This window comes from Thunnus albacares, chromosome 6 (genome assembly GCF_914725855.1).
Source record: "Thunnus albacares chromosome 6, fThuAlb1.1, whole genome shotgun sequence".
In the NCBI taxonomy this organism is placed as follows: domain Eukaryota; kingdom Metazoa; phylum Chordata; class Actinopteri; order Scombriformes; family Scombridae; genus Thunnus; species Thunnus albacares.
In genome coordinates, this window is record NC_058111.1 from 13,414,112 (window position 1) to 13,428,124 (window position 14,013).

At 39.0% G+C, this 14,013-nt stretch overlaps 1 protein-coding gene across 2 annotated transcripts in view; it reads right to left on the reverse strand.

Annotated features, from left to right (window-relative positions):
* esamb (endothelial cell adhesion molecule b) overlaps positions 1–14,013 on the reverse strand; it is a 48,981-nt gene that overhangs the window by 3,086 nt on the left and 31,882 nt on the right. For both annotated transcript variants that reach the window (XM_044353565.1, XM_044353566.1), the window contains 5 exons: positions 7,900–8,045; positions 6,666–6,867; positions 6,088–6,243; positions 712–834; positions 459–588 (listed from right to left, as the gene is read on the reverse strand). In XM_044353565.1, coding sequence (XP_044209500.1) covers positions 459–588; positions 712–834; positions 6,088–6,243; positions 6,666–6,867; positions 7,900–8,045 — 757 coding nt within the window. The remainder of the gene's footprint in view (positions 1–458; positions 589–711; positions 835–6,087; positions 6,244–6,665; positions 6,868–7,899; positions 8,046–14,013) is intronic.

Genomic DNA, 14,013 nt, shown 5'->3' on the forward strand with positions numbered 1-14,013 from the left:
AAATGCATTGTCACAAAGATGTGAAAGCGGCTGTTTTTCTCAGCTTATGAAATGACAGAAACATGGGAAAACAGAGAAATTTTTTATGAAGGAAAGAAATGCATTCAACACATTTTCTAGACCTCAATGACAGAAACTATGTATTCTGGTGATAAAGTACAGAGTTTGGATGCAAATGTTTAGAAGAAAAGTCCATAAGGTACCTATAAAACAATAATACACGTTTTTCACTTGACACCTTTAATAACGTTACTTCAATGTTTTACACTCTATGTACATAGGCACTGGGCTTTAACACTAAAGAACTTGTACTGTAGATTGCAGATTTTTATGTGACTCTTCCCTTATTATACTTATTACAAATAAATAACAGACATTTAGACATAAGACATTTACTCGGATGAGTAAAGCTCTTTTTAAAAATTCTCATCACACATACTATAAAGTGAAACTCTCACTTGATCTCATTGGCTATCTCCTCCTCGGTGTCTCGTCTCCTTTTCAGTATGAATATGAGGAAGAGCACCATAGCGACCAGTCCCACTATTGACCCCACTGTGGCTGCTGCAATCATGCCTGCATTGGAAGCTGGAAAACAGGAGCGCACAATGTATTCACACGTAACGAGAGTCACAGCAGTGTAATTTAAAAACACTCTTGAATACTCTGGTGTGTGGTGGAGTAAAAATAGAGTTTTTACTGTGCACGCACAGGTGATAACCTCCAGGTTAATGGAGCAGCTGTCAGAGCCGGCTGTGTTGCTGGCTCGGCACATGTACTTCCCTGACATGCTTTTAGTGAGGTTGCTCAGCCTGAGGGTGCCTTGTCTCTCATCTGCAAAACAACCACACAGTTATACACACTTTACAATCATATATTTATGTGATCTGTGCATATGGGTTTGGAGGCACAAGCTAAGAAAACTATACAGGTATACATTAAACTGTTGTACCACAATATATTTCACAGGGAGCTAAATATATATCAACAAAGTAGCAAACACAAATTTACCCTACAGACAATAATACAATAATGAACACATACATTTTGATAATTAATCTTAAAAAATCTCTCATAGATCATGTACAGGTGGCAGGCAAATTAACATTATTTCACACCAGAGATTGAACTGTATTTATGGCTTTTTGCACTTGGATTTCCATGCTTATTTAAAAAAAAGCTTAGCACACTTAAAACACTTTGTAAAATTTAGTGACATTGGCAGTATTTCAAAATGCAATGCATACATGTAGTGAATCTTGCTTGATGAAAATGTATTTTCTAATTTCAGTGGTGTTTTCCTCTTCATGTAAACAGATATCATGTATTGCAGAGTTGTTTATATCATGATACCATTACTGTGGTCATATCATGATAGTGTTGAAGCATTAGTTACTGATTCCCAGCCGCTCTCCAGAATTTAATCCACTTTTGGCCCATTTCCAATACCTACTGTATACAGTTTTTTTGTTGGTGCAATCCTACAGCGCAGAGTTCTGCAGATGATTCTGCTGTCTTGCAACATAACAACATTTGTCAGCAGTTTTTGCTTTAATATTTTCTCACACTAAGGTCATGACCCAGCAGTATGAAAAGTGTGAGCATCCATCACAGTGCTTTCACAACTGGGTATTGCTGTTCAAACACAATCTGTTCCTCTTGCCACATCTGGCTTTAAAATGCTGTGTTGTTGCAAACATAGGCTGTAGAAAAATAAACAAGCTTTATGAGGGACTTATCACAACAAATCCTCTGAAATCCAATCTTAGACGTCACATCCCAGCATGTCTTCATCTGATGTGTTTTTGCTTTCGTGGGGAGGTAAGGAAATGACAGTGGTTGTGCGTCTGTTTTGTGGAATCGCCCTTCTAAATTGTTGTTCGGGCGGGTGATGTCTTATATGTGTTTATGCACGCCTGTCTGTCACACTCAGAGAAGTAATGCGACCCAGGGACTCATCCAAATCATCCCAGATGAAAGGTCAAGGTTCACATGATGCCAGCGAGCAACATATTAATGCAAGAGAGCGGAAAATCCTGAACAATCATTGTGTCTAAACAGCTGCCTTCATCCCGAAGTTTGGAGGAGTGAAGCATGGACTGGGTTTATTGTTTTGTTACACTAGTCTGGACCATCTGCTACATTACTGCACCACTAGGAGTGAGTTCATGTAGGTACAGTAGGTGCACACAAACCACAATCAAACAGTAGACTACACTATATTTGCCACTAACTTTAGATTTTAGTAATTAAAACAAGTGTAACTGAATGAAAAAGTCTGAAAATGTTACTTGCTGTGGCTAAACATGATCACAAAGTAAAAACTCTGCTTATACACTAAATTTACCCAATGGAAAGTAAGAAAAGATGGTATTTATTTACAGATCATAGCTAAATGCCTTATTTTTAACCTATCAACCGGGCCTTGGAGATCAAAATAAATGCGGGTGCCAAATAAAACAGTTGCAGATTCCTCTCCGATTATTTAATCCCTGGGCTCGAAAACCAGCTGTGGAGAACCAAACCCAATTGTGACAGATTAGCAGAACATCAGCTGACTTTGAGCTGAGTTTGGAGCGAGTTCAAGCCTGTACGGCGATCAGATTCCAGCGGCAGAGCTGGAGGGGATCTGACACTGCAGTGGTTAGCTGCTTCATATCAAGACAGGAGCATTACTCATATTATGCTGCCGTCACTGCAAGGTCAATGAGCAGCATTTGTCAAAGCCTTGACACATGACATGTAATTAATGTAAATCAGCAGCATTTCTATATAGAGCACATGGTATAGTTTGCTACCTCACATGGCGCTATATATTGTCAAAGCTACAGTGGATTCATTTTTTGTGATTTATATAAAAATCCATACACATAGTCAATGTCTATTTCATGTCAGAGGAAAATGGATGCAGTAATTACTATAATTTACCCATTAACAATAATTTCCTCTTACAGGCCTAATGGATGAAGATTAAGAACTACATTTCTAATAAATTTCTGCAATCTAATGGGCACAATATGGAAACAGAACTAAAACAGGACTACACAAAACAAATCTGCTTATCCATTAATTTATCTGATTTTATTATTCATTCATTTCATCCACATGCCACTCTCAGTTTATATATTAAACTGTTGCTTTGGACTAAGACTGCAACTAATGATTACACCCAAAGGGATGCCTGACCAAGTCTAAAACACAAATATATTCAGTTTACAATAAAAATATACAAACTGAGAGAAGCAGCAAATCCTCAAATTTGAGAGGCTGGATCAAAATAATGTTTGTTTTTTGGTTGATAAATAGGTCAAAGGAGTAGCTTGACATTTTGGTAAAAACACTTCCTTCTTGCAAAGAGTTAGATGAGAAGATTGATACCACTCTCATGTTTGTACAGTAAATGTGAAGGTACAGGCAAGAGCTGATTAGCTTAGATTAGGCATAGAAACAGGGGAAAACGGCTAGCCAGGCTCTTGGTAACAAATGAGCAAGGGAGCAAATAAGCGTATTTTCTAAAATTTCTAAAAAAATCTAAGTATTTCTTGAAATGATTAGTAAATGATCAAAACTGTTGGCGATTCATCCTCTGTCAATTGACTATTCAGCCCTACTATGACCTCTAAATAGTGATTTGTTACCAGGCCTTTGGTTCAGACAGATGGTCAAAAAATCCTTCAGATCACGCTAGACTAACCAGCCTGGATACACTGACTTCAGGGCAGAGCATACTCTCAGTCTATATATATAATATCGCACAATAAAAAAGATGAATGAATGCAAAAGGATGAAGGCTAAATCTAACACAACTCACATACTGCAAAGATTTAAAGGATAAATTCAACCCATCTTTAAAAAATGGTAAAATATGCAAGTCTCTTTATTGTAATAATGAACATATTCAGGAAAGTATTACAATGTAAAACAGCTGTTCATTTTTCCATATGATTACAGTGAAGATAAACTACCACCTGCTTTTCATTTTCATCTGCTATTCCTAGAGAGCTTTTTTCTGCTGATTTAATCAATGAGTGTGCAAGGAGAATGTGAATCTTTAAGGTTGAGTGGGATTATCACCTAGCTTGACACCTACAGTATGCCAAGCTGTTTTAGATGGTAATCATTTATGAAACATAATCCTATGAGCATACTTACAAATTGGGTTGATTTTTTTTCCTTTAAAGCTTTTCTACGGCTTATGACTGTGATTCAGGGAAGTGACATGTTCAAGGAAAAATGGCTTGACTCCAGAAACCGCGACTCCTCGGGATGTCACGGTTTGCAGGTGAGGCAGGGATGGAGTTGGGGAAGTAGGTGGAAAAATGTATGAGTGAAAACCCTTACCCATGAACCCAAGGACAAGCATGGGCTGGGGGCAGGTTCTCCATTCTGTTTTTTTGGTTTTTTTTTGTTTGGTGCAGAAGGAAAGATGGCAGAGAGAGAGTAAGCATGAGTGTGAGGTAGGTAAGGAATGGTACAGACTGATGGGGAGGGGGTGGAAGAGCGAGATCTGCCGCACTCTCAGTCCCAAATCCAACTTATGCCTCTTAGAGGGGTTGATCAAGTAATGACATGGGGCTTGTTAGATTGGGCACCCAGGTCAACAGGAAATGAGGAGTGCCGAGAGAGGATCAGCAGAGAGAGAAACAGAGAGAGAGAGAGAGAGAGAGAGAGAGAGAGAGAGAGAGAGATTGCTGAAAGAGATTTGAGTTCAAGTGTCATAGAGAGAGCATACATCAGTGCAGATAAAAAAGATGAGCACATGGTTTGAACTCGATCTATCGGTGGCATGTAAGAGGGCGTGCATACACATGTGATGTAGGAGTGAGTGAGCATACTGCACAGCAAAAGCCTGGGTCAATGCACAATCAGAGGGAGTAGTTTTCATTTTATGAGTATGAGGACTTTTCTGCCATAAAGAGATGAGAGCCAGAGATCAAAGCAGTTAAGTCAATACTCAATCAATCCTAAGTCCTGTTGTTCAGAAACAGATGGTGTTTTCTCTGCTGCATGATCTGGAAACATCTACAAGTAGTAGTAATGTGAGAGGAATGTGCTGTGTGGTTTGAGTTGTCTCAATCCGTAAAGAGGATTTCATGCTGCATGTTATGGCATATCGTGGAGGTGCATTTGGAAGAGCTATCAGCAAAGTAAAGCCCATAGCCTGTGTCTGGGACTTAAGATCATGCGCAGTATGTGACCTGAGGACACAGACTCCGCCTTATCTGCATGTTAGGTGTTAGGGTCAACAGCGAGGTGCATGACATTTGGACCTGCACGGAAACAGGCTTACAGATCATTTCTCTTCCATGTCTGCTTCTGTTTGATACATATCTCTCTTTACTGGACACTGATACATAACTAAAGATGAAATGTCACTTCTTTGTCGCCCTAAAACAAATGCTTATTTGTTTTCTTGTCAAGTTACATGAGATAACTGCTAGAAAGCGAATGAAGCGTATTTTACAAAAGGTGAAAATTATAACTTTTGAGAAATTAACATTTACTGTGGCCCGATGAGACTGCTTGTGTAAAATGTGGCTCAGTTGTATTTATGATACCGGTTTCAGGGAATTTAATGTGAAACATGTCTCCCATCAGTTAAAGAGTTGGTTCAACCAAATTCCAAACTACGTATTTTCTCACTCACCTCTTGTAATATCTAGCCGTGCACCAAGTTGAATTTAATTTGTCCTAGTTTTGACATTTCCGTCTCTATGATTTCTGCATTCACACGGGGACCATGGTTATGTGTGGAATTTCATTTGTGGTGCCCGGTGCTTTGAGAGAGTAAATTTAAAGAACTCAGCAACATCTTTTTACAAAAACTGTCTCCTTGTTACTCTGTCAGCGTTTTCATAGGAACAATCTATTTGGTAGAAAGCAGTAAGGGAGACACTGTTTCTGCAAAGAGATGATGGATGTTATTTTTTCAAAAATGCTGCGAGTGCTACAAACCTTTGTTATGTGCACGTGTAGATATCACTAGAGGTGAGGAAATATTTTTTTGTAATTTGGGTGAACTAACCCTTTACATGCACATATACATTAAAGAGTTAATGTCTGATTGTGTTGACAGGAAATACTCACTCTGCATTGGCGAGAAGAAGACCTCGGACATGGGTGCAGCCTTGGTCCACTTGTACTGAGGGACGGGTTTTCCATGACTGGACTTACAGCTCAGAGTCACGTTGCCCTTCACCACTGGGTTCCCTGTCATGGTGCACACTGGGGGAGAAGGAGGGACTGGAGAGAGAGACAGACAGCGTTGTCAAGTTAACAAATGTAAGATGAGGATATAGGAACAACGACCTCTTATTGAACTTGTACGTTAGGCTTTAATCCACGGCTAACAAGGTGGAGATTTCTACGAGCAGTAGCCATATTGTAGAAAATTAAATGTTTTGACCCCCACTGTTTCCATCTGCTGCTGGAGGATGACATAATGACTTCAGAGCCCAGAGAATCCCTCAACAGCAGATGAATCTTATTTGAACAGAGCTTGCTCACATAAAAATATGATTTTTGAAGGACAGGTCCAATCCAAAATCTTTTAAAACACAGTATGTTCACTGCCTGAATTTCAAAATCCAGGGGAAGTGTGTGAGCTGTGTCATAGCCTTTTCTGATTAAATCTAACCTTTGAAATTCTTGCTATGGTCCATTACCTTTGACATTAAGGCGCACCTCCCCAGAAATGCCAGGACCTCCATGGATGATGACGTTGCACACGTAGCGTCCAGAGTCAGATTCCTGGGTGTTCTTGATGGAGATGGAGATGTTGGCTGAGGGCATGGCCACACTGAAGCCAACTCTTTTGGTGAATTCATTCTGGCCGTACCCAACCTCACCTGAGCTAAAGTTTATCACCTGCGCAGAAAAAAAAATTGACTAAAAACGGCTGAACAGTATCATTACAGTGTTAATCAGTAATAATTAGATCAACATTTCTGTCCTGGAGGAGACGTTTTCATAAAGTAAAATACATTCTGAAAATAAAGTGCTACAGAGACATCTCTCGAGTCATTTCACTGAAATATTTTTAATTTTATTTGCTGCAGCCATATTAAGATGTGCAGCTTAACCATATAACAGAAATCAACGTCCTTCATAAGGATAATCCTGGCATGTACAGATGGTGGTGTTGAATTTTAGGCTGATTTTCTGTTTGAGATAAGCTCACAGGCATCGAACACTGAAACTGTTTAGATTATATTAATCATGCAAAGACCCTAAACACACACACACACACACACACACACACACACACATATACGACCCAGCATGTGCAGATATGTACAGTGTCACCAGCAGTTCGTGCTACATGTAGGAGGTGCAATAAAAAGTAGAGATGAAATGTCATTAGCGGTACCATTTCAGTAATAACACTCATCTATCCATCTTTCCTTCCTTCCGCTATGAATTAGACATCAGCAGTGGTGTTGGCAATAATCCTAATCTCTACAGATCATCTTTTTCACCTTACAGATCTGTAGATGGGTTTCTCAGGATGTAACAGTGTCATGCTATACAAAAAAGCTTGCTTCCTCTTGCATAAATTCAGAGGTGACGTAGGCCTTGTATATAAAAAGGTCTAGCTAGTTCTTAAACAAGAATTCCCCAAAAGATATTTTAAATTAAAATCATTCAAAAACTGAAAAGCAGAAAATTCTTACATTTGAGAGACTGAAACTACAGAATTCTGGGCATTTCTGCTTTAAAAAAACTTAATATCAAAATGGTTATTTTTCTGGCTCAACTAATTGATTAATCAATTATTTGTTTCTGCTCTAATTGTTTGGTTTATAGATAACTCTCCTCTCCTCTGTTCCACTACAGGTCAGAGCAGGGTCAACTACACAGTCGATCATCTACAGATGTGTCTCACAGTTAACGTCTCACCTGCTTGGATTCATTGCCCACAAAGTGCCAAACGACAGAGTTTTTGGAAATGTCTGAGTTGGGGCTATACCAGGCGTGTAACACCACCATCTGGCCCTTAACCACTTCCATCTCTCCTCTGGGGATCTCCACCTTCTGGGTGTCACCTGGAACAACATGAACCAAAGGTTAAATATGCATGTCACAACTGTAATGTAGCAGAGGCGTGATTTGGGGCAGGCCTGGACTACCATGGAAGTAGGTTATACTAAATTTTAGTTAGATTGTCATGTGCCATGCTTCAACTTTATGCATCTTGTTTATGTTGTATGCTACTAAAGTTTGTTTTTTAATTTGATTTTATACTTTTTTGTCTTTGCATGTCTTTAGGTGTCATATTGGATAAAATCTGTGTCTTTTTTATTTTGTGAATATTTGGACAAGTGTGTTCAATTAAAATTTTCCTATATCTGATCAAAACTAGAGCTGCTGCTAGCTGTTTGTTGCCAAATGAGTCTGATGTTCAGCATGAAAAGAATCATTCAGACAAAAGTAGCATAAAAAAGTGAAAATTATAAAAATGCAGGACAATTCTGAACTAACTGTGGAAAATCAATAAACCTTCCCAAAGGATTCTGTTATTAAATTGAATTTTATGATGTAGCTGTGATATCAGCTAATCTCCTCTGTTATGCCCCTTGAGCCTCAGGACCATTTAATCCCAGACATGCTTTGACTTCTTGATGTGTGTGTGTGTGTGGTAACTCAAACATGCATACAGATCATATGGACAGCAGGAAAAAAAAATAGTCAAGAAGTAGAGAAATGGCCTGTGCTTTGAATAATCTTGAATAAAGGTAACAGTTGCTGTTTCACCTGAATTAGATCATAAGTAGCTGATAGTAAACAAGACTTCACTCCTCCAGCTCCCACATCAGCAGATCTCATTAACTTCCACATACAGTGCCTGATTATTGTCTTATGACTTTACACTGAGATTTAACAAGTTCTACAGTATCATTTTTCATTGACTGTACTGGTCTGCATGTGACATCCAGTACATCATTCTCAACCAATGAATTCACAGGCATGTAAAGCCCAACATGCACACCAAACAGATATCATTTTCTGAGTTCATCTGAGGAAAAAAAGCTACTCTTAAGAATTAAAAAGTAACAAAAGATAAGATTTTAGCAAAACTCTAAGCAAGGTAGGTACAAAGATGATCAGGAAATATCAACAGAACAAAGATTATGCATAAAACGTGATGACAAAGAAAGAAAAATATGATATTTAAAAAGAAAAGAGGAGGATGTCTAACTCACAGGGCGCCCAGTCACCTGAACCGGACAGCTGCAGCTGGATCAACTGATCCCAGCAGTCGGTGTCTGTCTGTGTCTCCAGTTTGAAGCTCGGCTCAAAAACTCACGCAAAGAAAAAAGTACTAGTGCCACTAAATCCTTCGACAGCAGAAAACACTTTGAGGAGGGTCCCTCATATACTCAAATGGATAAGCAGAGTAAACAGTGAGGTAGAGAGGAATACAGAGAGAGGAAATGTTATGATCCATAGACAGGCAGCTGAGATCTCCACATCTGTTCAGCCGAGCACGCCTTCCTTCTTTTCCAGACTGAAAGCGTGTAGAGCCAGGAGAATTAGGCGATTGGTGGTGGTGGTGGGGCTGGGGCTGGGCTGGGGGGTTGCACAGATGATGAGGAGGAAAGTATGTATGTGTGTGTGAGAGAGAAAAAGAGATTGTGTGCAGAGACAGACAGAGAGACAGAACTTGTTCTTTGAATTATAGTTTCGTTGCAGTGACTCAGTGCTTCCTTATTCCTTCTGGAACAATGTGACCCCGCCGCTGTGGTGCTCCTGTCCCTTAATTTCTGACTCTCCGAATCTGGTAAGTCCTGTTGGCTAATCCCTAAACAATCCTGGGCTCAATCCTCTCACCTCACGTGAGCAAAAGAGCTCAGCTGGACATGGATATGATGTAACACATGGTCACTTCAGCCACCAACACTACTGTGTGCCATCATTACTGCATGCATTATGTTCTCTAAATTACGATTAGCAGATCGCTTCACTTCGCATTTAATCATTCATGTCATGCCATCTCCGCCAAGCCTGTTTGTGGCTTCCACATGTTATGAGTTTGAAACGAGGCAGCCACCATGTCAGCTGAAGATGTACTCGGCACAAAATTACACCAAAAATTGGACGGTTTTCAAGGACAGAAAGCAACTTGACTTCACCAGAAAATTACATGAAGTATATGAAGCTTTTATAATAGCTTTTTTGTTTTTTAACCTCTTATTTGTTATTCATGCAACAGGTAATTCAAAAGGTTTTATGGTCACATTAGCCTTCCATTCAATGAAAATGCTCCACAGTCAAACACAAAAAAAGATGTGATGTTATTTTTCCATTGTGGGTAATAAATAGAAGAGCGATAACAAACTGTTAAGAGTGTATGAGGGCGATGCTGCAGTTTACAGTCTGAAAATTGAATATTGTACAAGACAGAGTGATAGCGCATCACTGGAATAATGACGTCTCTTTCCAAACACCGTGCATCACTGTTTGTGCAAATTTATAGGGCAAAGTTGAACAAAGGGAAATTCTGACCTGTGACGAGATTAAACTGAAACCTCAGTTGAAGTGAATGGGAGGTTAAATGATTATTCACAGAGGCTGGTGCTAATGTGACTGTAGTGCCTCAACCTTCCCCTGACATGTGACGAAAAGCATCATGGATGGAGATTTCAGATCGGTTGTTACTTCGATTAAGTAGTAACAGCAACAGTCTACAGGCATGCTTGCATCTCTGTGAGCCATGCCCCTTGCGTGACTAAAAATCTGTTAGGACATCAGTGCTTCTGTCATCAACACATGAAAAGATGTCACAACCCATGTGTGACATCTTTGTGCATTGTGAGACATAAATGTAAAAATATTCCCCAGCATGTCTTCATATCTTTTGCTCATGTCAATGATGCAGAGCAGTAGAGCCATATATTGGACATGCATGCATGAGATTAATATCTTTATTGTCACCATCATTCCTACAGCCGTCACCATATCAGACTGTTTCTGATTCATACTGTTCAGCAACCCACAGTGCAGAGAAATTGACGTTTTTCAGATTTGAAACATAGTTTTTCCTCACAAATCCGGTTAGTGCACCAATTTCATCTCCACCAGCTATTGTCCTTGCTGTTGCGCAGTAGAAATTATGTAACAATATTGAGAAAAAGGGTCTCGTTTTGGGATTGCCTCTACACGGACGATGCCTGGAATCTCTTGCCTTGTATAATGCTATAAAGTGCTACACAGGCATTTCATCGTGATTAATATACATTGTGAACCAGAGACACAATCACAAAGGATCAATTTTTTTCTATAGGTTGATGAGACTACACTGCTTCTTCATGTGAATGGGGGCCAGCTGCAGAGAGCATGCAGCGATGGATGCGCTGAATGATACAGAGATATTCCATAATGAAGTGGGATAATGCTCCTCACTCCAGACTATTCTTGTGTTTCTTTGAACAGGTTTATCCTCAGAACTGTGTCATTCAATTGTTTATTAAATGAAGGAAAATCTGCACTAATCCGTGGCCATCTCCATCTGGGATGTGTGTATGGCGGCAGACACAGACAAATAGAAACAGTTCAAGATGTGTATATGGGTATGAAGTCAACCTAAATCCTTCACGAGGGAAAAAAAAATTAGGAAACATTTCCAATAAATGTGATGCAGATATGATACTATGTAGCCTCAGTAAACACTGTCCTAATTACATTTTGCCAAAGGCTACCATTCAGCCTAGCCACGCTTTATATCTGCTAATTGGATTCTTCTCTTTAGAATAAACAATGTTTTTGTTTTCCTGCAGGGCATCTCGGCTATGAGATGTTGGGGGTCTCAGCAGTCCAGGTCAATGGCAATTAAGTGGTGGACTCTCAAACCTGCACAGAATAATCAAAGAAAAGTCAACCCTGTCATGCGTGTCTGAGCTGGGGCACAATTAAAAAGATCAAATGTGAGGTTGTTGTAGTATCATGAGTCGTCTACAGGGGGCAGCACATCCATATGATAAAGCAGATCATCTGATGAAGAGATAAAAATACTACTATGAAAATATCACGAAAACATCTCTGAATATGAGACTCAACAAATTAATAAATTAAGAGCCAAATAGAGCAACACAGGTTAAATGACATTTAGAAAACCTGGCTGTGCAGATGTCTAAAAACAAATATGTGACACAATTATTACTGAAATACATGTAATGTGCATTTCTAACAAGGCATCCCAACCTAATTCTGCTGTGTGTGTGATCAAGTGAAGGATAAAAAAAAAAAAAGTCAGTCCCTCTCTACAGGCCCTCAGGGAGCCATGTAGGCCTGTGTGAAGATAAACTGATCCTCTTTAACCAGCCCCGCTCTATCTCCCCGAGTAATCTCTGCTTCCACCCATGTCTTTCTCTCATGTGCGTCCCTCTCTGGAGCTAAAGCTTTAGCTGAGGCTCAGACTCACTCTCTGTTTACAGTACACCTCTCCCCTCCTTTTACCCATCGATACGATGGGGTGGGCCCGCCACCTCAAAAATGAACTGATAATCGAAGCAAGGGAAAGCAGCAACATGGTCTTAGGTTAAAGGTCTTCTTGACAGCAGACTGGGACTGAAGGGAGGATGCATTCTTCGGTTTCGATAAAAACTTTTAAAAAAGCAGTACTGTAAAAGTCATACACTTTCTGTCCTTTGTACTCAAATCAATACTCAGTCACCTGTTCTATGACCATTAGTTCTAAGGCAATATACATGGAAATTAATCCATTCACTGTTTTTATACTTAAGTAAGTACTCATTTATTTGATATTATATCGAAAATAGTGAAACACGCTTGTAATTATTTCCCAGAAGCAAAGGTAACATCTTCACATGACTCATTTCTTCTGATGAAGAGTTTAATAAATAGCCAAAAATGTTTATTTTGTAAAAATTCTCATAAATCCTCATGTTTGAGAAACTGGAAAGGCAAGTGATTATTATCGCTTGATAAATTACTTCCAATTATTAGTCAATCACCAGCAATCATCTGTCAATTGACTACTCAATTAATCAACTAACTGGCACAAAACCAAATTATCCTTTTTTACTCAGCATACGTTTAGACCTTCAAAGTTGCTAAAGCTAAGATTGGGATGACTAAAACACTTCAGTTTTATAACCTGACAATCGATTTTGTTGAGGATGAAAAGTAAGGAGTGTGTAATTTTACATTGGAATACTGATACATATCATAGTGTTTTTTCCCCCAAGAAATTGGTTAGCAAATGTGTGATTGTTGTTTGGCTTTACTTTTCCTAAGAATTTTTTTCCAGACATTATGATGTATTTCTCTGATTAATTACTGCAAAGAGAATGTATGATGATCGATCGATCAATCACCTTCTGAGCTGAATTAGATAGAGCTTGACCTGAAGCATCTCATCTTGTTATCAAGTTGAGTTACTAGATGATGGTTTAAACTACTAAACTTTAAATTACCTCACTCATTAAATATGTGACCTTTGCAGAGTGAAGCAGTACTACTGCTTGTTTCCCCTGAACAATATTACCTTTCATAAAAATTTAATATCTTCTTTTGTTTTTATTTCAGGCATATGGAGCGCCTTGATCCACTATAAAACTCAGCAGCAAACCCTGTATCTTAATATGTTTGACATTTGACATTCTCAATTTAGAAATCATTTACAGTACAGGTACAACAAACACACAGAGGTCTGTTTTTCAGCTAATCCAGGAAATACTTGGCAGATCAGGGTACTTCATCATATTGATGCCACAATGCTGTAAATACAACCCTGTAATGAACTATTACAACCAGAAATTTTACAGGAATTGCAACCTCAGTATATCTGTAATGGATGATACATTTCTATCATCTCAGGAAAAATATAGTGATACTGTCTATGTTAAGGGAGTATTGCACCGAATTAGCATTGTACTCCTATAACACTGTCAGACTCATGATGGACAGTTTAAAAAAGTATCAAAATCGAAGCAGCAGAATCATAGATATCCTTGTAAAAACCTGGCACCAACATTACCCACAATGCAATGT